The 20,808-nt window shown below is 46.2% G+C and overlaps 2 protein-coding genes, 1 long non-coding RNA gene and 2 other non-coding genes across 6 annotated transcripts; 2 read left to right on the top strand and 3 right to left on the bottom strand.

Moving 5' to 3' along the window:
- Window positions 1-1,720: 1,720 nt before the first annotated feature.
- On the bottom strand, window positions 1,721-7,986 carry rpl3l (ribosomal protein L3 like). The gene is given in 10 exon segments (NM_001030441.1): window positions 1,721-1,830; window positions 2,157-2,276; window positions 2,424-2,519; window positions 2,716-2,817; window positions 3,670-3,830; window positions 3,961-4,147; window positions 4,266-4,401; window positions 4,478-4,646; window positions 5,381-5,573; window positions 7,941-7,986. Coding segments are annotated over 10 exon segments (1,224 nt in total). The 5' UTR covers window positions 7,944-7,986; the 3' UTR covers window positions 1,721-1,773.
- A 3,126-nt stretch (window positions 7,987-11,112) lies between these two features.
- rps2 (ribosomal protein S2) lies at window positions 11,113-15,368 on the bottom strand. 2 transcript variants are annotated; one of them, NM_001007868.1, is made up of 8 exons: window positions 15,361-15,368; window positions 13,950-14,090; window positions 13,675-13,764; window positions 12,720-12,827; window positions 12,461-12,634; window positions 11,845-12,004; window positions 11,656-11,747; window positions 11,119-11,241 (listed from the first exon to the last, which is right to left on the bottom strand). In NM_001007868.1, the coding sequence occupies exons 2-8, from the start codon at window positions 14,085-14,087 to the stop codon at window positions 11,158-11,160; spliced, it is 846 nt and encodes a 281-aa protein (NP_001007869.1). In that variant the 5' UTR covers window positions 14,088-14,090; window positions 15,361-15,368; the 3' UTR covers window positions 11,119-11,157. The 2 variants fall into 2 exon arrangements, with proteins under 2 accessions (XP_017952578.1, NP_001007869.1); XM_018097089.2 differs by lacking the exon at window positions 15,361-15,368 and having other exon boundaries at window positions 11,113-11,241; window positions 13,950-14,121.
- On the bottom strand, window positions 12,270-12,410 carry LOC116407892. Its single transcript, XR_004220583.1, has one exon. It is a non-coding gene; the product is annotated as a small nucleolar RNA SNORA64/SNORA10 family (small nucleolar RNA).
- A 2,590-nt stretch (window positions 15,369-17,958) lies between the features above and the next one.
- Window positions 17,959-20,338, top strand: LOC100487200. The gene is made up of 2 exons (XR_001171979.3): window positions 17,959-18,067; window positions 19,622-20,338. It is a non-coding gene; the product is annotated as an uncharacterized LOC100487200 (long non-coding RNA).
- Window positions 19,268-19,396, top strand: LOC116407853. The gene has a single exon (XR_004220565.1). It is a non-coding gene; the product is annotated as a small nucleolar RNA ACA64 (small nucleolar RNA).
- Window positions 20,339-20,808: the final 470 nt, after the last annotated feature.

Here is a 20,808-nt window from a genome sequence, read left to right as displayed (position 1 = left end):
CAGGCACTATGGCAGGGGTAGGGAACCTATGGCTCGCAAGCCAGATGTGGCTCTTTTGATGGCTGCATGTCTTCTATCCACCGAGCGCAGGCCACACCCTCCTCTGCATCGCATCCGCATCCAGCATCCTTGGCACCCACCCTACCTTGCCCCTGTACTCGGAGGATAGAAGACGTGTTCTAAGCCTTAGAACATGTCTTCTATCTACCGAGCACAGGCCACGCCCTCCTCTGCATTGCATCCGGCATCCTTGGGACCCACCCTACCTTGCCCCACAGCATCTGCAGGGCACGGAATTACATTTTAAAATATATGGGGTTTATGGCTCACTCAGCCAAAAAGGTTCCCCGCCCCTTCACTATGGTCTAATCTGGCCAGATTTGGCCATGTAGGGCAACCTTTAAAGAGAAAAGGTTGAAGGTTGAAGATCCAACTTTTGGCCAAGGCCCTCCTTGGCCCAAAAAAATGTACAAATACATACAAAATCTGAGCGTATCAGACATTCAAAATATATATGACAGCAAATACATATTCAGTCCAAATCTCATCCTAACTGCCTTCAAGCTGAGATTTCAGTTTTATCTAGGAAAGTAAATGGCCATTCTCCCCAAATCTCACCCTAACTGCCTTCAAGCTGGGCTTTCAGGTGTATCTAGTAGAGAAAATAGACACTCTCCCCCAATCTCACCCTAACTAACCTTCAAGCTGGGCTTTCAGGTGTATCTAGTAGGGCAAATAGACACTCTCCCCAAATCTCACCCTAAGTGCCTTCAAGCTGGGCTTTCAGGTGTATCTAGTAGGGCAAATAGACACTCTCCCCAAATCTCACCCAAACTGGCCTTCAAGCTGGGCTTTCAGGTGTACCTAGTAGAGCAAATAGACACTCTCCCCAACTCTCACCCTAACTGCCTTCAAGCTGGGCTTTCAGGTGTATCTAGTAGAGCAAATAGACATTCTCCCCAACTCTCACCCTAACTGCCTTCAAGCTGGGCTTTCAAGAATATCTAGATCCCTATGGTGATTCTCCGCTATTCTCACCTTAACTGGCCTTAAGGCTGAACCCATCTGCCACTGCTTCAAGCCAACCAGGGGGGCCAGACCCACAGTTAGGGGACTACTGGGCTATACTGTGCGGATCTTGAGAGAGTTAGATCTATCGGTTATGGGCTGGCAGTATATTCCTATAGACTGGAGTATGACTTCCATTTGCACTTAAGCCCATAGAAGGACTGAACCAGTCACTGCCCATTTACCTGTCCATCTAAATTGCTTAATGATCAACATGTGGCACAAAGAATTGGCTCCAAGGTCTAAAGGCGGCCATACACCTTAAGATCCGCTTGCTTGGCGATGTCTCCAAGCGAGTGGAACTTCTCCTGATATCCCCCACCTACGGGTGGGCGATATTGGGAGAATCCAGGCTAATTTGGCCAAATGATCGAATTATAATGACGGGTAAAGGCAAAGTCGGTTCGGGGACCGCGTCAACGAGCTAATGCGGTCCCTGATCCGACTAGATTTTTAAACCTGCCCAATTGATATCTGGCTGATTTCAGGCCAGATATCAGTCGTGCAGGCCCGTCGGTAAAGCCCATACACGGCCTGATTAGCTGCCGAATCGGTCTAAGGGACCAATATCGGCAGCTAGAATCGGCCCGTGTATGGAGACCTTTAGTCTAAACAACATGCCGAAGTTCTTAAGGAAACAAAACCACAAAAGTCAATATTTAAAGTTTAATATGGAAGCTGAGAAATGGCGACCAGGTTTGGCTTCTACAGCTCAGTCTCCGGCTCAGGTTTGTCTTTGACCATGTGCTTCTTTTGAGGGCCCTGTAATGACAAAGCAAGACCCTTTTACTCACACCCAATGAATAGGTCTCATAAATCCACTGCCAGAAAAAAAATGAAGGACTCGTTGTGTAAATATATGGTGCTCCTGTGTGAAAAAGGTGAACAAAAAAGAAGAATTTTCCTTCTCCATGGTCAGTATTGAGAGCTCTATCAGACTGGTCATCGTGATTCCACAATGTCAGCTGGACAGACTTCTAACTCCAACTGGCCAACTATTGGCCAGGATCAACTGCTGATATAAAATGAGCTTATCACCTTTGGCATAGGCGATTTCACATATAGAAAGTTGCTGAGAAACAACTTACCATAAAGGCTCTCTTCTCTTGGTCTGTTTGGAAGCATCCATGGCCGAACTTGGAGGTAGTGTCTATGAACTTCAGCTCAATAGGCTCAAGGGCACGGCGGCTAGTGTGGACCAACAAGGACTGTAGGAAAGGGGCTATAGTTATACATCTAACCCTGATATTGATTTATGGAAGACTATATTATAGCTAGAATTATTACAAAATGTGCAATCATTATTGTGCAAAATGGTGGAAGGAAAGGGAAAAAACAGCTAAATCCAACCTTACCTTCCTCAGAGTTAGGACCCGTTTTTTTGTTCCCACGACGCACCCTTTAAGCATGAGAAAGTCATTGTTGACTTGCCCATAATGAGGGAACCCACCCTATGTAGGAGGAGATCAGGAGAGGACATTAAGCGAAGGGAAAGTGAGAGTGAGAAGAGAAGAGAAGGAAAGAAGAGGAGTATGTGGAGGACAATGTAAAGGACATGCCATCGAGAAAGAAGATAAAATATAAAGGAAGGAAATTGAAAATATCATGGGGGGGTATTGGAGGGATATTGAGAGGACGTTGCCTTACTAGTGGCGTGATGGATTTGTCCGTAATATCGTACTGAGTTGCTGCATTGTTCTTAACAACTTTACCGTCTTCCATGTGAACTCCTTTGCCGATGCGATAAATCTGTAACAGATACACCAGGCATCAGTTTAAGGTTTGGGATATTCCCAAGGAAAGGAGGCAATGTTCTGATATTAATTCCTCCCAAAGCTCCCTGCTTGTACAGCAGGGATCCCCAACCTTTCTTACTCGTGAGCCACAGTCAAATGTAAAAAGACTTGGAGAGCAACACAAGCACCATAAAAGTTCATGGAGGTGCCAAATAAGGGCTGTGATTGGTTATTAGGGGCCTCTATGCACACTATCAGCTTACAGGGGCTTTATTTGGTAGGAAATCTTGTTTTTATTCAACCAAAACTTGCCCCCAAGTCAGGAATTCAAAAATAACTCCCTGGTTTGGGGGCACTGAGAGCAACATCCAAGGGGTTGGGGAGCAACATGTTGCCCTGAGCCACTAGTTGGGGATCACTGCTGTACAGGATATAGTCTACTAGTGATGTGAAGAACCAAATGGCCCCATAAGTGGGTCACGGGTGGATGGTGGCTGTATGCACTGCCAGACACTCCTTGAACTTTTTGCCCTGTCCCAGCCCCACAACCGATGTTGCAAATGAGTTACTTATATACTTGCTCTCAACCTACCCCCTCCAGTAATGTCCTGCACATCACTATTGTCTACATTTAATTGTCGTGACAGAAGGTCTTTGATATCAGGTTCTCTGGTGATGTCTAAAAGGCCTAGTGCAACACTTGAGGCCACGCGTGACAATATTGTTCAAACATTGCCAAAAAATCTGCCCTGCATTGGACCCTTTTACAATGGAATGAATTGGGGGAGGCAATCACCGAGCGGGATTATGTATGCTCTCATAGGAATTCTATCTACATCAGAACCTAGATATTTCTTTTAAATACCTTCTTGTTGATCTCTGTACGATGGTGATAGCCCTTCTGCCCAGCTCGGGCAATGGTGTACGCCACTCGGGCCGGATGCCACGCTCCAATGCAGGCCACTTTGCGCAAACCCTTGTGCGTTTTACGAGGCAACTTTTTGGTATGCCAACGAGAGGTCACACCTTCAAGAGTAAGACAATATCTAAAGTCCAGGAAGCATAGACATACCTAAAACAGTGAGCTCCAGACCAGGATAAATGGAAATTTAGTGGGAGAGATGCTAGACCCCAATGGTGTGCACAATTACATTACCTCTCACCCCTTTGCCTTTGGTGACACCAATGACATCAATCATCTCATCCTGGCCGAAGACAGAGTTTACAGGGACCTGTTTCTCCAGCTTCTCATGGGCCCAGTCCACCTTGTCAGCTACAGTGCCACCATTCAGCTGGATCTCCATAACATGAGCTTTCTTCTGACGCAAGGGCAGGAGTTTCATCTACATGGGGCAGATGGCCAGAGTGCTAACTTTACCCAGAAAGCGAGGCAATGTACTGCAATGAGAAGGCCATACACAAGCCAAGGTCCCTTGTCCTCCATCCATCAACTCCTCTTACCTGAGTGTGCACGATGACCCGGATAACCTTACAGTATTTCTTCATTGCCGAGAAGTCTTTTTCCAGCTGTTTCTTGCCCTCTTCATCTTGCCATTTCTTGCTGTACTTTGTAAAAGACTTTTTCTTGCTCTTGTACCTGGAGGATAAAAGGCAGTGATGGCCTCCATGATCGATGATGTATATGTATTTGATTATAAATTGGTTTCTCTTACCAGTTTCTATAGAAACGCCTCTTGCACTCATCGCTGATGTGCTCTGCAAATATGGTTTTCAAACTCCGCAATCCACGCGGTGTCTCCACATATCCCACTATTCCCACCACTACTAGTGGCGGTGTCTCTATGATGGTCACTGCTTCTACCTCCTCCCGTTTTGAAATCTCTGCGAGAGAAGAAAATAATAGACAGCAATAGTGATGAGCGAATTCTTTCGGCAGGCATGGATTCGCAGCGAATTTCCGCATTTCGCCATTGGCAAATTGTTTTTGCGAAACTTCAGTGAAAATTCGCAGCGGGAAAATGTTTTTTTTTGCTCACGTCAAAAAAAGGTTGCGGTCACGTCAAATTCGGCACAGTCGTGGTAAAAAAGCGCGATCGTGTCAAAAAGCACGGGCGACAAAAAAAAGACGCGGGCGACCAAAACAAAATTGTGCAACAAATTGGGTGTGGTAGTGTAAAAAAAAGGTGCGGTTGTGTCAAAAAAGGGCGTGGCTGTGTAAAAAAAAAGGGCGCGGTCGCGTCAAATTGGGCGCAGTCGGGTTAAAAAAAGTGCGGCCGACAAAAAAATAGACGTGGGCCAAAAAAAATAAACGTAGGCGACAATAAAAATCGCGCCACATATGTGTTTTGCAATTTTTCGCCGTTTCGCGAATTTTCTTGGGTATTTTATAGCAATATAGAAACAATGTATGTGTATTGAAACCAAGCCCATTCATAGATTGATAGGAATGTGAAATGGTTCTTATCAGCCAACCCATGGCTAATATGATTGGCTGAATATTAGTGAGGTCTAACCTTTTAAAATTATTAGGCCAATAGGATGGAAATGTGTTCTGGACACCTTTATAGGTTCTTCAGTGGACAAGGACTTCTCTGCTGCCATGATTGGTCACTTACTGAGTCCTGTTCGATGGACCTCTCTAAGCGTATGGGTCATCCCAGCCTTGTAACCCAGAAAAGCCGTGAGATGGACTGGTTTACTGGGGTCATCCTTGGGCCAGGTCTTGACTTTCCCTCGGTGGCGCCGGCTACGCTTATGCGGCAGGAACCCAAGGTGGCCATGCCGGGGAGCTGAGAACTTTCGGTGAGACTGAAAGGTCGGAGAAACTTAAATAAAGACCACGCTATACGTCAAAGCCAGTGCTTTTCAATAAAAGGTTTAAACTGCAAATTATGTTACTGATTCTGCTGGCAGCTTCAGTCTTCCATAAATTGCCATTGTCTTTTTTGCATCACCTACCACAGACCTCATATTATAAATATATGTGACATGTGTTCACTGACAGTGTGGTCAAGGACTTCTACAGTAGAGCTTGTATTAAAGGGGATGTATACCTGCCATAAAAGTCAGGGGCAAACTGCGGGGCCCAATTGGCACCAGTTTGGCCCCCCTACACAAGGTGTTGCAGCTGGCACAGGGTTCCAGGGCTGGGTGGGCAAATAGTCCCTCGCTCTGTGCCTGATGCTATAACCCTGCCTTTCCCCTCTCTTTCTCTCGTTCCATTGGCCCCCAACATTTCATGGCACAATGTGGCCCCCAGGCACTGGGCACTGACACACTGACTATATAGAGTCTGATTATTGGCCCCTCAGGCACACTATACACAGCGAGACCCTGGGGTAGCAGTATGAATGCAGTGCCCATTTTGTGTTTAATTTCCCAGAACCCATAGTAGCATTATTGGCCAATTGTTGTTGGGGGTGGGCTAGACAGCTTTATGTGCTTATTCCCCCTGGCCCAGGCCCCTATGAGTGTGGGGCTCATTGGGTGTTGTGGGATTGGTGAGGGTGTGGGGAGGGGAGGCGGTCAATATGGACAAAGGGGTGGACTTTGATAGCTGGCCATCATGTGGGCGGAATGGGGAGGGAGTCACAAGTGAACTGTTCATGGTTAATTCAATAAAACCATTAGTTTTGTTTTGTTAGTATAAGAATTGTATTATGTTTTGTTTCTTTATTGTAAGCAATTTTATTTTTAATAAAAATCCCTATGGATGCGGGGCCCCATTAGACCAAGTAGATCCAACTGGGCTAAGGCCGGCCCTGATAAAAGTGGTGCTCCATATCAAATGTTTCTAAACTACAACTCCAGGATATTCCAATTGGATTTATCATTTTATGATCTCTGTATGGATTTACCAAGAGTTACTCCAGGTTTGTGGCGCAAGGAGCCCATTGGAACTGCCCTGACTTTGCAAACCACTAAGGCCATTTGGCATCATCTCTGCACTGAAAAGTCTAAGAAATATTGTGTTTATCCAAGAGGAAGCGCTATTGTGAAATGGGTGAGCCGCACCAGTACTCGGAATGTGTTCTCTGTAGCAGTGTGTGTGTGCCGAGGGGGCTGAACAAGTTATCTAAGGTTGCGGCCAACAGCCTGAAAACTGATCCACGTTCTGCTGAGGTCACCATCTGTTAATATCACTCTGTCATGGCTGATATTTATATGGACAAAACACCTGTAGGTAACATTTCAAAATCCAAAGGGACCAGCAATGTTCCTACTAAGCAGCACGGGGCACACAAAGTACTGTATTTTGATTGAGAATACAATTTAGAACTTTACAAGAACATTATACTTGAAAGAACCTTGGCCAACGTCAACTTGGTGGCCACCCTGACGACTGCTTGGGGCATGTGTATATATATATATATATGTAGTGCTTTCCAAATGCCATCCCTCCTGTTTCTGTTGAACCAAATCCCCCCACAATCCTACAGAAACCCCATAAGTTATATTAACACAGGCAGATTCTGGGTCAATTAACTATAGAGGAGCAGTTTGAGTACCTCTCCTTAATAACTTTCTGGCACTTGATTAGGGATTGTGAAGGCTTGCATGGCACCCACCGCTAGCCCCAAACACACTCTAGCTGAATGGGAAGCAATCTGGGGGCCAGTAGTGTCATTCAAAGCGATGAATGTAACACAGCCATGACAGATCATGTGACTGCTGTCATCAGTGAGGAAGGATTGATAGCTCCACCCTACACTTCCCACCCATGTGCTGGGCACAGGAAGTTGGCAGCAAGTCAGTATATATATATATATATACAACAAATTGCTTGAATAATGTATATAATAGACCAATTGCAAAATAGCATTAGTATATCAAAGTTACATTTATATGGAACCATCTGCCCATACTGCCTATTTATCCCATCTCAGCAAAGCATAATACCAGCCTAAGTCTTGGCTCTAGCAAAGGGCAGTAAATCCACAGTAGTGGCCCTTTGCCTTGCCCTTCTGGCCCTGTGTTTTCTGGTATATTATGGAGAAAGGGGTCCCTATACATAGTGCTGCTCATGGGCCCCTCTTGTTGTGCTTCTAGTCCCGCAAGGCTCAATAAAATCCACACAAGCAGACTATAATAATAACAAACCGTATCCCCTTGCACTGCCTTCCCATAAAACTACAAATACAGGCAAATAAGCTGGAAAGAGAGGGACATACAGACCATAGGACTTGTCCGGCCGCCGGCCGCCGATAGAAAGAGGGCTCTGCCAAGCGCTGAATCTCTCTGATACTTAAGATGCAAGGGGCACAAATTTAGCTTCTGCTTTCATTTGCTTCTATATTCATTGCTATCACCGGGCCGGGCTGGGAATGTGATATTAATCAGAACCTCCCATGGGGGGGTCAGGCCACTTGTCACAGCCTTGATTTACTGCCCCTGTGACATTCACCTAAACAAGTGGCATCACAACAGCCATCGGGCCGACGGTGCCAATGCCAGTCCCGCATCCCTGCAGCTGCTCTGAATATGGGACGACACAATATCTGGCTTTACAGAGACCGGCCTAGCGCTGGTGGAATTATGCAGTCATCTAATTGGTTGCTATCGGTTACTGGACCAGGACAAATTTGTAATTCCCAAAATCCTCAACCTGTTAAGAGGTTGTGACTGGTGCAAACTGGGAAAGGGGGAATTAATTGGAACAAGGGGCCCAGAGGAAAAAGGGGGCAAGGACTGCCAAGAAAGGGGAGGGGTTTATAACAAATGGGCAGGTTTGAGGTGGATCTGTGACAAGGATTGGTCAGGCTGGATGTGTTGGAACATGCCAGGCAGGTGTATAGAGTTCTATTGATCCATATGGCCACCTTGCTCTGTATTCAACTTCTACACCCAGAGCGATGCAGCTCTTCACCCATGTGGTCTGGGTGCTTATGTCCCACACCCAGCACTAAACTAACCCTAGAGTTGTACAACTAAACAGATCCCCCTATTCCTCCCCCCAGGTTATTCAGCTCTTATTATAACAGACTTTATTTTACATTTCCCTTGCCTCCCAAGAAACTTACAGCGCCACCTACTGCTACAGTTGCTACATTGGTCAAAACTAAAAGGAATAGTTGCAGGTTTTCCTAAAACTCAACCCAAACCTGCACTGGTTGCCCAAAACTCAACCCAAACCTGCACTGGTTGCCCAAAACTCAACCCAAACCTGCAATGGTTGCCCAAAACTCAACCCAAACCTGCACTGGTTGCCCAAAACTCAACCCAAACCTGCACTGGTTGCCCAAAACTCAACCCAAACCTGCAATGGTTGCCCAAAACTCAACCCAAACCTGCAATGGTTGCCCAAAACTCAACCCAAACCTGCACTGGTTGCCCAAAACTCAACCCAAACCTGCAATGGTCGCCCAACTCCTTACCCAACAGACCTAAAGTTGAAACGCACATGCCCTACCCTAGTAAGACTGGTTAAATAGGTTTCAGCTGCACTCCCTATCCCAACACCTGGGGGTCCCAGTCACTGGTAACAGCCGAGACATGCCAACTAGAGTGGTCCCCCTTATGGAGTGTAAGTGGTAGAATGTATTAACTCTTAAACTGCACAGAAAAAAATTAGAAAACACCTTTTTTTTTTATATAAAGTTCCCAGTGTACCCCTTTTAAATTTTACAATACAGCCCCTTTTAAAGGTAATGAAAAACTTTGAAATGTTAAGTTGATCAGACTGCCCTTCTGAGCAATATATATTTTGTTCTACTTACATCCACACTACTAGTGCTGTACAACTTAGAAACGGTGCCACCTGCTGGCCATTTCAGCACCAGATCACATAGCTCATTTCCTACTGGCAACAGACATAGGATCAGCAACAGGCCCTATCATTGGATTCATTATATTAGTGTAAAAAGGGTGACAGGTGTTCAGCGCCAGCGTGCCAGGAGGTCTCTAATGTGCCAAGAGCCATATTTAACTGAAGTTATTAGATTGAGGGGAAAAAAAAAAGTTTACTTTTACCAAGATGCATGATTAGTAAGGTAACTTTCCCTTTAAAGGGGATGCTCACTTTGAGTTAACTTATGATGTAGAGTAATGTGTTGAGACAATCTGCATTTTTTTTTTTTTTTTTAAAGCAGCCTCAATGCTGTCCCACTGCACCCCCTAGTTTTGCTATGGAAGCTGCCAACTATAGATGCAAAAAATTTCAAAAGAACTGACCAATGAGAATGCTGATTCCCAGCACTGTGTCAGGCATCTTGCTGGTACCTTACATATAGAGATAATTATGTCATTATTTCCCCTCATTATATGGCACAGGAATCAGACATGGGGATAAAGGGACAGACTTGTTCAGTGCTGGGAAACTGGGCTTAATGCTCCCAACTCCAATTGCAGGAACAGAGAACAGGGAGCCGGATTTACCCAGATCAGCTGGGATTCTCATTGGGGGATTTTTTTCCACAGCCACTGACTGGAGATTTGGTGAAAAAGTTCTATTGTGCAATATTGCTTTAAAGGAACAGTAACATCAAAAAATGAAAGTGTATAAAAGTAACTAAAATATAATGTGCTGCTGCCCTGCACTGGTAAAAGTTGTGTGTTTACTTCAGAAAATCTACTATAAAATGTATATAAATAAGCTGCTATGTAGCCATGGGGGCAGCCATTCAAAGGAGAAAAGGCACAGGTTACATAGCAGATAACAGATAAAACACTATTGTATTCTACAGAGCTTATCTGTTATCTGCTATGTAACCTGTGCCTTTTCTCCTTTTTTCCAGCTTGAATGGCTGCCCCCGTGGTTACACAGCAGCTTATTATATAAATTATAGTAGTGTTACTGTAGCAAACACACCAGTTTTACCAGTGCAGGGCAACAGTGCATTATATTTTTATTACTTTAAAAGCTTTTATTTTTTGGTGTCACTGTTCCTTTAAGAATACAACCCTGATGTCTCTGGACTACAGCTCCCACCATGCCTCTACCTTCCCTATGTGTTACATTCTCGGATTCACAGTCCAGCAACAACTAATTAAAGATTGGTTAAGCAGCGCTGCAGGATTCACATCCCCTTTCATTTCACTTTTATTAGCAACTCTCCAGTTTGGAATTTCTGGTTGCTAGGGTTCAATTTTCCTTCGCAACTATGTAGTGGTTTGAATGTGAGACTGGTACTCAAATGAGAGGACTTGAATAGAAGTAGGAAGATTAAAGCCTCACAGAGCAATAGTTTGTGACTGCTGGAATCAGTGAACCCCATTTGAAGGCTAGAAATAGACTGCAAAATGTTCAAAATCTATACAAAATAATGAAGACCAATTGAAAAAATTGCTTACAACTGGCTGTTCTATGACAGAGCAGCAGGAGTGCTGAATGAAGTACAAGTGAAACTAGTTGGAACAAGGTTTTACTTTTTATTTTTCTTTAACAGAAAAAAAATTAGGAGGTGGCAGGAACAGCAGCAGCCTGGGTCCTCTGCACGGACACCCGGGTGTGAGTCTTGGCCAGATGGTCAGTGTACTCCTGGAGTGGCAGACAAAGGCAAAGTTAGAGGTTGAACTAAGCATACACACCCCTAGGAACCATACATTCCAAATTTATGTCTCAATTCCCACTGCCATGCCATCTAAACAGGAGTCAGGCAAAGCCTAGCCAACTAAATGGGGCAGAAATTGTGTTTACTTGGAGACCCACTATAAATGCAGCACCTATGAGTGAGCTCCATTAATATACAGTATCCCTCCCTTATTCTTAAGGACTCTCAATTTAAAGTGATAGGGTGCTGGCTGAGAGCTGAAGTGACTATGCTCAGTAATGTAGAACACTATGTGGAATTACAGCCATTGCCACTAGGGGGCAGAAGCACATAGGGCTGCTTTTCCCATACACACCCGCACCAACTTGTGCATTCTGTCGCTAATGGCCCCCAGCACCTACCTGGTATGGAGATTTGGTGAACACAGTCTCCTTCCAGAGGTCAGGAGTCAGATAGCTGTAAGTCTTTGAGATGGCATCAAAGGTGGCTTTAGCTGCAGGGAAAAGAGAAGGCAGTCATTTCCTGAAGTCTGGTTTCAGGCATCAGACACATTGCATTGTGGGTGGCTGGGGGTGGTACAGACTACTTACCGAAGTTACCCAAGGTGGCAGTGCAGCCCCTGGCTGATGTGTAGCAGTCATCAATACCAGCCATCATCAGCAGCTTCTTGGGGACAGGAGCAGACACAATACCGGTACCTCTGGGGGCAGGGATCAGACGCACCAGCACAGAACCACAGCGACCAGTCACCTAGAACACAGGCCAAACACCGTTATACACAAACATATGCAGAAAGGCTTGCCCAATGGCCACGTACCATGCTAAGGGTTAAACGCACTAGAACTGGAAACCACAAATCATCAATTAAAGTGAACCCATTTCCCCCACATTCAGGTTACAGAAACCCAGTAGCCAACAAGCCATATGATGAGACCAGGGCAGAACTGTAACCCCCCCCCCCTTTGCCAAAGCTACCAGCAGCACAGGCATATAGCCAACATACCCTAACCAAGCAGCATGTAGATCCTTATAAAGGAACAGGAAGACCACGTTAGGAGGCCCCCCTGCCGTGCATAAAGAACAAGTCACTTTCTCTCTCTCGTGTGAAGCCAATTACACTACCGGCACAAGCGCAACTGAGCAGAGCTGAGAGAACCCCGTACAGGAAGCACAGAAGGGCTGAGACCCACTGGGGCACAATCTCACCTTGCAGGGCACAGTGTGGGGCTTGCCGATCTTGTTACCCCAGTAACCTCTACGAACAGGAACGATGGACAGTTTGGCCAGGATGATTGCTCCACGGATGGCGGTGGCCACTTCTTTGGAGCATTTCACACCGAGACCAACGTGACCGTTGTAGTCACCGATAGCCACAAAAGCCTTAAATACAAGAGGGGATACTTTCAGCGCAACAGGTCGAGACCACGACATGACCAAGAGCGGCCAATGCATGGGAGACACTCACCTTGAACCTAGTTCGCTGCCCGGCACGGGTCTGTTTCTGCACAGGCATGATCTTCAGCACCTCGTCCTTCAGAGAGGAGCCCAGGAAGAAGTCAATGATTTCAGACTCCTGCAGAGGGAGGGACAATGGTTACTAATGAGATTAATTATGAGAGCAATTAGCAACATACACGTACTGAAGGGGACACCTGTCTACAAGAGGGTGACAACACTTGAGACACACCCCTTACCATATCCCCAGTTAAGGGATCTGGCACACGGGGAGATTAGTCGCCCGTGACAAATCTCCCTGTTCGCGGGCGACTAATCTCCCCGAATTGCCATCCCACCATAAAAAATGTAAGTCGCCGGTGGGATGGCACACGCGGCGGCACGATTTCGGCAAATCGCCGAAAACGCCTCGCAAGGCAACTTCAGCGATTTGCCAAAATTGCCTGCGCAGCGTGCCATCCCACCGGCGACTTACATTTTCGCTGGTGGTATGGCAATTCGGGGAGATTAGTCGCCCGCGAACAGGGAGATTTGTCGCGGGCGACTAATCTCCCCGTGTGCCAGAGCCCTAATAAGGAAGTCTACTACATTAAAATCTTATTACTTAATAGGGAATAACAACCTAATTAAGATTTGATTTTAGTGATGGCAGGGCAGTCATTGTGGGGTACAGGCCAGTTCCTAGGACAGCAGCTTTGGTACAGAGGAGGGCCTGCCCCCACATACACTAGCGGGGATTCTGGCAGAAAAGCCTAGGAGACTGAGATATGCACAAACTGTTGCATTTAAGCCAATCATGTAGAGGAGGGGGTGTGCCTAGGGAAGCACTGGGCATACTGCTGAGTATATAATAGGGTACCCAATATGCCCTCTATGGGGCCCCCCCAAGAGGAGAAAGCTGATTTTGTGCATGTTTGCCCCCCACAAGCCTAACCTCACTATATCAGAGGGAAAGAAAGTGGTACCTTGATGGGCAGGGAGAAGAGATAGATTTCCTCCAAGGACTTGATCTTCATGTCCTTGACCAGACGTCCAAGCTTGGTGACTGGCACCCACTGCAACACAAGAAAAGGATTAACCCCTGGAACACAGATGACCACTGCCCACCCATAAAGTTAATGGAATGATCCCCCATTCCCCCACCCCTGGCAGGTTACTCCAGTGGCACAATGACATCTTGGCAATACAAGGGGAGCAGGGAGAGACTATGGCTCACACCGTGCATCCCATATATACTCACTTCCTTGTCGTCTGCTTTCCCGCCACGGGCCCCACGTCCTCTGCCGCGTCCCCTGCCTCTTCCACGACCGCGGCCTCGGCCACCACTGCCGAAGCCCCCGCGGAAACCTCCCCTGTTACCACCGGCGTCGTCCGCCATTTGCTGCAAGAACCAACCATCAGATTAAGAAACAAATTCACAGTAGTTTTTATACCACCCAAGATATGATTAAACCTACCCCCCAAAATCAAGCATTTCGTTATGCTGTAGTGGTCCAGCCCTGTATAACCAACACCTACCCCGGTGTAATAATGCTCACTTTTACTTTATTTGCCCCCTGTAGCCCGACAGAAGTTTATGAACTTAACCTCCAACCAGGAAAGAGCCTGTAGGATTTGTCACCCAAGTCATAAGATACCAGGGGGCCCAAAAGGGAGATTGTGCTCTTTCAGGGGATTGTGAGCTGGTAAACACTACAGCAGCCTAGCATGGTAAATATACTATACTAAAGTGTGACAGAAGGGGTGGAGCCTAGAGTTCAACTGGGGTGAACAGCGCCAGCCAGTGCCCACCCACCTCAAACATCAGGTTAGTTACTAGAGGGCAGGGGGGGGGGGGGAGGCCTGGCCTAGGAGTGGGCAGACAAATGCACACCTAGGGGGGTTCTGCCAACCACTAGCTTCAGCCTTGAGGGTTAGACTTGGGGACAATGCAGATCTGCCCTCCCAGATACAACTGAAGCCCAGTTTTAGGGCCACTAAGGGTGACACTTGGCAGCTCATTTGTTGCCCCTAGAAACTATGGCTAAAGGACTAGGGTACCATGGACCCCACTCTAAAGCGGACATTTCCTCCCACAGCAGTGAATTTTTAAAGGGGAACTTGACAAATAAACAGCACTCAGCATAACCAGACTGAATTCTTTTCACTACAGATTCACTTTGACATGGCGCTGGTTGTACAGCAATGTGTGAGTGTAAATGCTATGGAAACGTATATCCTGCCTCTCTCTGCACTGCTGCTTCTGTCTAAAGAAACAATATAGATACAGAAGGTTCGCATGTAGGTTCTGCTACATTATTTCAGGAGTCAGAAGCACCAGGACAGTCATTTTCTGCTTTCAACTACAGTCACATTCGCTTCCCCCACCCCACATCACTGCCCCATGAACCCCACATCTCGGGCAGCAGTGGCCTATAGGGAATATATCCGCAGTAAGTACGCACTACCACCCCGCTGCCGGATAGGCCTCAGCCTTACACAGCCGCCCCAATAACCTCTCCACGCCCCCAATATCCCACTACGGAGGGCCACAAGGGCCTCTAAATCCCTACGCCGCCTTTAGGCCTACTTATAAACACCGTGGGGCAACGGATGGCCATGGATTCCACAGCTCCCCATCCCTCTACCCAAGCGCCGCCATTATCACTTACGTGATTTCGATAGATCAGAAGGCCGAGCCCCGCCGGCAGCGCGTATTTATACCCCGCTAATCTCGCGAGATTTGGCAGGATCCCGGAAGTGAGTGGAAGCCGGGGTTTAGGGTGTAAATAGAGCGGCGCTTGGAATAGCAAAGCGTGTGGGGAGAGCAGGGGGAGTCTCTTGGGGACAGTTAACTCGTATATTGGCTGTCTGACCAATAGCTGCCATCTCTGTGTGAATCCTTGTTTGTTATCATGGGGATATGAAACATTTGGGTCCCTGTAGCCGGAACATTTTCCATGTTATATCCAGAAATAAGTCAAACTAACTAGATTTAATGTATTTGTCTTGAAGAAAAACACAGCAAGTCCAGTTACTCTGACTTATTACTACAGATATACCCTGACCTGGGTAAATGATAATCTTCACAAACAATTTCCATGTTATTTTAGTGAGCTCTGTTATTCCTCGACTATTATGATCCTGGATAGTCAGTGAAAACATCTTCTTGAAATGGCATGACATGTATCTAAAGGTGCCCATACACGGGCCGATCCTAGCTTCCAATATCAGTCCCTTAAGGTCCCATACACGGGCCGATAGAAGCTGCCGATATGGGTCCCTTGGACCGACTCGGCAGCTTATCGGCCCGTGTAGGGGCAGAAACGATCGGACTGGCCGACCGATATCTGGCCTGAAATCGGCCAGATATTGATCGGCCAGGTTAGAAAATCCCGTCGGATCGGGGACCGCATCGGCTCGTTGATGTGGTCCCCGAACCGACTGCCCCATTGCCACATGCAGAATTCGATCGTTTGGCCCCAGGGCCAGATATCGGTCGGCCAGGTTAGAAAATCCTGTCGGATCGGGGACTGCATCGGCTCGTTGATGTGGTCCCCGAACCGACTGCCCCATTGCCGCGTGCAGAATTCGATCGTTTGGCCCCAGGGCCAAACGATCGAATTCACTGACATGCCTCCCCGATATCGCTACTCGTAGGTGGGGATATCGGGTGAAGATCCGCTCGCTTGGCGACATCACCAAGCGAGCGGATCTGCCCATGAATGGCCACCTTTAGACCGATTTGGCAGCTAATCGGCCCATGTATGGGCACTACCGACAGGCCTGCCTGGCCGATATCTGTCCTGAATCGGCCAGATATCGATCGGGCAGGTTAAAAAATCTAGTTGAATCGGGGACTGCATCGGCTCGTTGATGCGGTCCCCGGACCGACTTTTCCTATACCCGTCGTTATAATTCAATCATTTGGCCCCAGGGCCAAACAATTGAATTAGCCTGGATTCTCCCGATATCACCCACCTGTAGGTGGGGATATTGGGTGAAGATCCGCTCGCTTGGCGACATCATTAAGTGAGCAGATCTGAAGGTATATGGGCACCTTAACTGTCCATAAAACTATAAGAGATGCGTACCTCCCAACTGTCCCGATTTTTGGCGGGACAGTCCCTCTTTCGAAAGCTCAACCCGCAGTCCTGGATTCTTACTGAAAAGTCCCTCATTTCCCTTTGATCTCCTGCACTGAAGCTAAAAAAGATATAAATTTGATTAAAAGTAGCTTTGGCAGAGAGCCCAGAAATCTTAAGAAGCGTCACCTGCACTTAGATACATTGTTTTTCGCTTATAATTAAATAAGTAGGCTTTTGGCAGAGAGCACGAAAAGTTCCACCAGCACACCCTTACCTCCTCCAACAACTATTACTCGGTGCACAGCCCACAGAGTTGGCACTCCCAGCACAGTCCAGCAGAAAATTGACCGGCACAACGAGTGTAATGCAAGTGGGGCCTAGCCCCTGTGTGTTTATTCAAAGTATAGCAGCAACATTTCGGGGATGTACCCCTTCGTCAGGCATGCAGTTATGGGAGGAGAAGGCAGGGTTGGACTGGGGGGTGAAGGGCCCACCGGGGCTTCTGCCCCAGGGGCCCTGCAGGTGGCCGTGCCCCCCAAGCGGTGGTTGGGAAGGGGGAACGGCGGCAAGGGTAGGGTCTGGGCCACCGGGATTTCTCCCTGTGTCCTGTCGGCCCAGTCCAACCCTGGGAGAAGGCAGGTAGCCACACTAGCCTTCCCACAGGCCAGAGATACAAACTTGTCTGACAGACATCACACGTTGTTATGGTGCCACTGTATTAAACGTAACTTTAACTGAAAGGATCCACTGACATAGGGTTAACTGGTGATGGTGCGGATAGAAATTAGTTTATTCCATCTCTCTATAACATTTACACATGAGAGAGAGCTGCCATACTGGCTGATGCATTTCTGAACCTACAAAACAGAACCTGAAAGCTCTGCTTGGGAAAAAAAACCTTACCAGAACATTATTAAAATCCCTAAATAGCAATAGTTAGACACAACATTTGCAGTTTTGCAAACAGGCATAGGCAAAGAAACAACATGTGTAGTTTTAGTCTAAATATGATTGTTCTCTGCATTTTACCCAAGCACCCCTGCGCCAACCAACCCTAGTAATCCCTTTAGTGGCCGCTCTAGCACACTGCGAAGTCTCGCGAGATTTCCCTCCAGTTTCTGCGGGGAAATATCGCGATATCTTGTAACCCGGAATCGCGCATAGATCATGTTCTCCTCAACAGCGGATGGGTGGTGTATAAGCCACGCTGGTTCCGGGGTCCCCCTATATATACCTTGGTACCGCCTTGTTTTAATTCTCTCAGCTCAGGCGCCGCATGGAGTAGGCAAGGGTAAGTTACATGGGGGAATGTAATATTGCGGGGGGTATTTTATATACATGGTATAGACGATATACAATAGATACAGCCCTGTTTCCTAACCTTGGGTTGCTGGGATACAATTCCTAGAATAGGGTAAACGCAGAGGGAGCTGTAGTTCAGCAGCACATTAATAAGACATAATAAAGAAAAGGTGCCTATAAAGGGGTTACTATTAGTATGACACAAAGTACTATTCTGAGACAACTTGCAATTGGTCTTCATGATTTTATTTGCCGTTTTTGAATTATTTAGCTCTTTTTTTACCCCAGCAGCTCCAGTTTGGAATATCAGAAACTATATGGTTGCTAGAATTAAATTTAACCTAGCAACCAGGCAGTGGGTTTTAAAGAAAGACAGGAATGTGACTGGAGGAGGGCCTAAACCGCAAGATAGGTAATAAATAGTAACAAGCCTCAAGGAGGAATAGATTTTTGGGTGTTTATTGGCTGTTGGGTCAATGACTGCCATTTGAAAGAGTGAACAGAGGAAGGTGAATCAAAATCTATAACAAAAATGAAGACCAATTGAAAAGTTGCTAAGAATGTGTTATTCTATAACAAACCTGAAGGTTTAACGCCCCCTGCAATATTTTTCTGTGGTTTGCGCAGAGCTAATGTGTTGTACCTGGTTAATAGATGACTATTCTTATATAAATCCCATTACCAGTGTAATCATCAGCTTTACATTATTATTATTATTTATATAGCGCCATTAGTTTACGCAGCGCTTTACAGAATAGAGGGGTGCAAAAGACAGAATAGTTAACGTGTACATATAAACAATTTACAAAAATGGGCTACAGTAACATTTGGATGAGGATTGGAGATGCTGGCGGGAGGGCCCTGCTCGCAAGAGCTTACATTCTAGGGCTGCTATAGGGCCAGTCCCTTCTCTTGCTCCTAATCCTTGTGTATTGGGTGGATGTTTATACTTTGATCCGGTCCAGTTGGGATTTATAATAGACCCTGGCATTCCAAGTACACAGAGGCCCAAACAGCCCCCACAGGCCCAATAAATAGTGAGTGTCTATGGCATCTTACAGCAGCCCCTCTGGCATTTGCCAGAATCTCTATGGCCAATCCAGGCCTGACCTTGAGCCTTGCAGTAAGAGCCAGGTTGCTGGCAAACTCTAAAGACTGTTGATTGGATTCCCTGGGGTTGGATGTCGGCACAGACTGAAAATTGCCGCTGGCGTTCTGGTAGCCTTTGGTGAGATACCTGTGCCTAAATAATAATGGAGCATTAAGCTTATTACCCATAATCTCGTGTGTGCGTAATGAGACCCGTGCTCCTACATTGCAGAAGTGGGATTGGGTACAGAACTCCCCCCTGCACCTTAACTGCACCCCCAGGGGACTACAACCCCCCGAGTGTTTTAATCCTTGATTATATGTTGAAGAATGGAATTTTAGTCCAGCAGTATTTGGGGACCCAGGGGTAAGAGACAGGGCCTTAATATGATTGGAGTAGAACAGGCTGCCATTGGCCAATATATTAACACAAATATCTTTTGTTTCCTTGCAGTGATCCCTGCTGCCTGGGAGATGTATGGGGCACCCTGCACCACGTGGCTGAATCTCCAGCTCAAGATTGGATTGCTTTACTTAATCCCCTAATGAAGTTCTATAGTAGGAATCTTTTATATTTAAGTAATAATTATAATCTTTAATAGATAATGTTATGTTATGTGACTGATAATGTTATGGTAAGTCTTGAAATAACCCCCTCCCCTGCCGCTTTGGTGCTGTGCACGTGGGAATAGTTTAGCACACATGGGCCAGGTAGTTGCCCTGAAGCTGCCATTTTGCTTCTTAGTTCAGCCATTCTCCCCAGAAAACATAAATAGTGGACAAACCCTCTGCATAATGAGCTGCCCCTTGTAACAAAGGCTCCACCCGGGGTCATTTATACAGGGGTCGTTGTCTACATTTCAACAAATTAAAGTTTATAGGGGGACATTCAGTGATTCATATGAGCAATAAAATAGCTGATGTCACTTATTAGAATACAGTTTGGACATAGGTCCTATTTATAGTCCTTACATTGAGCAAAGGTATATATACTGTGCATGTAGTATGGCATACCTTATTTGTACCCAGCAGTGCGGAGTCTGACTATAGTGACAGTTTAATAAATTCTCTGTAGACAGAATGATTTCACTACTAAGTTATTCTATGGATTGTATTTGAACCAGCCGACAGTGGTCTGTGCTTTGTTTTAAATAAAGATCCATTTCATTAACTGCTGTTTTTGTCTGTATTTTTTTTCTCCACTGGTTATTGGTTCATAGTGACCAACAGCAGGAAAATAACTGCAGGGCTGTTAGGAGAGGCGTTTGGGGGATTAAACCGGAATAGGAATAACAAGATAAAGATCACAAAAGCCTTAATCCTTTCTGTGAAAACTACGTTTATGTAGACTTGTTGTTCCAAAATGCCACTTTATTGAATCTGAGGTACCAAATTATTCCAGACCAATCCATCAGAAATGCATTTTAACGTTTTTCTGGCACAAACCAACATTTTGTGACAATAACCACCAAATTATTGAGAGTGGTGCTTTGGTGAACTCCCCATGCAAAGCTTATAGACGGATCAAAGGGTAAGTGTTCCTCAATCTAAACAAAAGCTGTGCCTTTGCTGGCACTGGGTCCAGTTACTGGGCACCATGGTGTTAAACCATTGGCAGGAAGGTCCCTGAAGTGAAATAAG

Source organism: Xenopus tropicalis, chromosome 9 (genome assembly GCF_000004195.4).
Source record: "Xenopus tropicalis strain Nigerian chromosome 9, UCB_Xtro_10.0, whole genome shotgun sequence".
Classification (NCBI taxonomy): Eukaryota; Metazoa; Chordata; class Amphibia; order Anura; family Pipidae; genus Xenopus; species Xenopus tropicalis.
This window is presented reverse-complemented; position numbering and strand designations above follow the sequence as displayed.

Bases quoted from the DNA above. Each gene is read 5' to 3' on its own strand.
- rps2 (NM_001007868.1), bottom strand. From the start codon at position 14,087: ATGGCGGACGACGCCGGTGGTAACAGGGGAGGTTTCCGCGGGGGCTTC. The intron at 12,828-13,674 runs GTACCACTTTCT...CTCCCTCTGCAG, and splicing joins TCTTCTCCCTGCCCATCAAG to GAGTCTGAAATCATTGACTT. The intron at 11,748-11,844 runs GTAAGTAGTCTG...TTTTCCCTGCAG, and splicing joins TGCCACCTTGGGTAACTTCG to CTAAAGCCACCTTTGATGCC.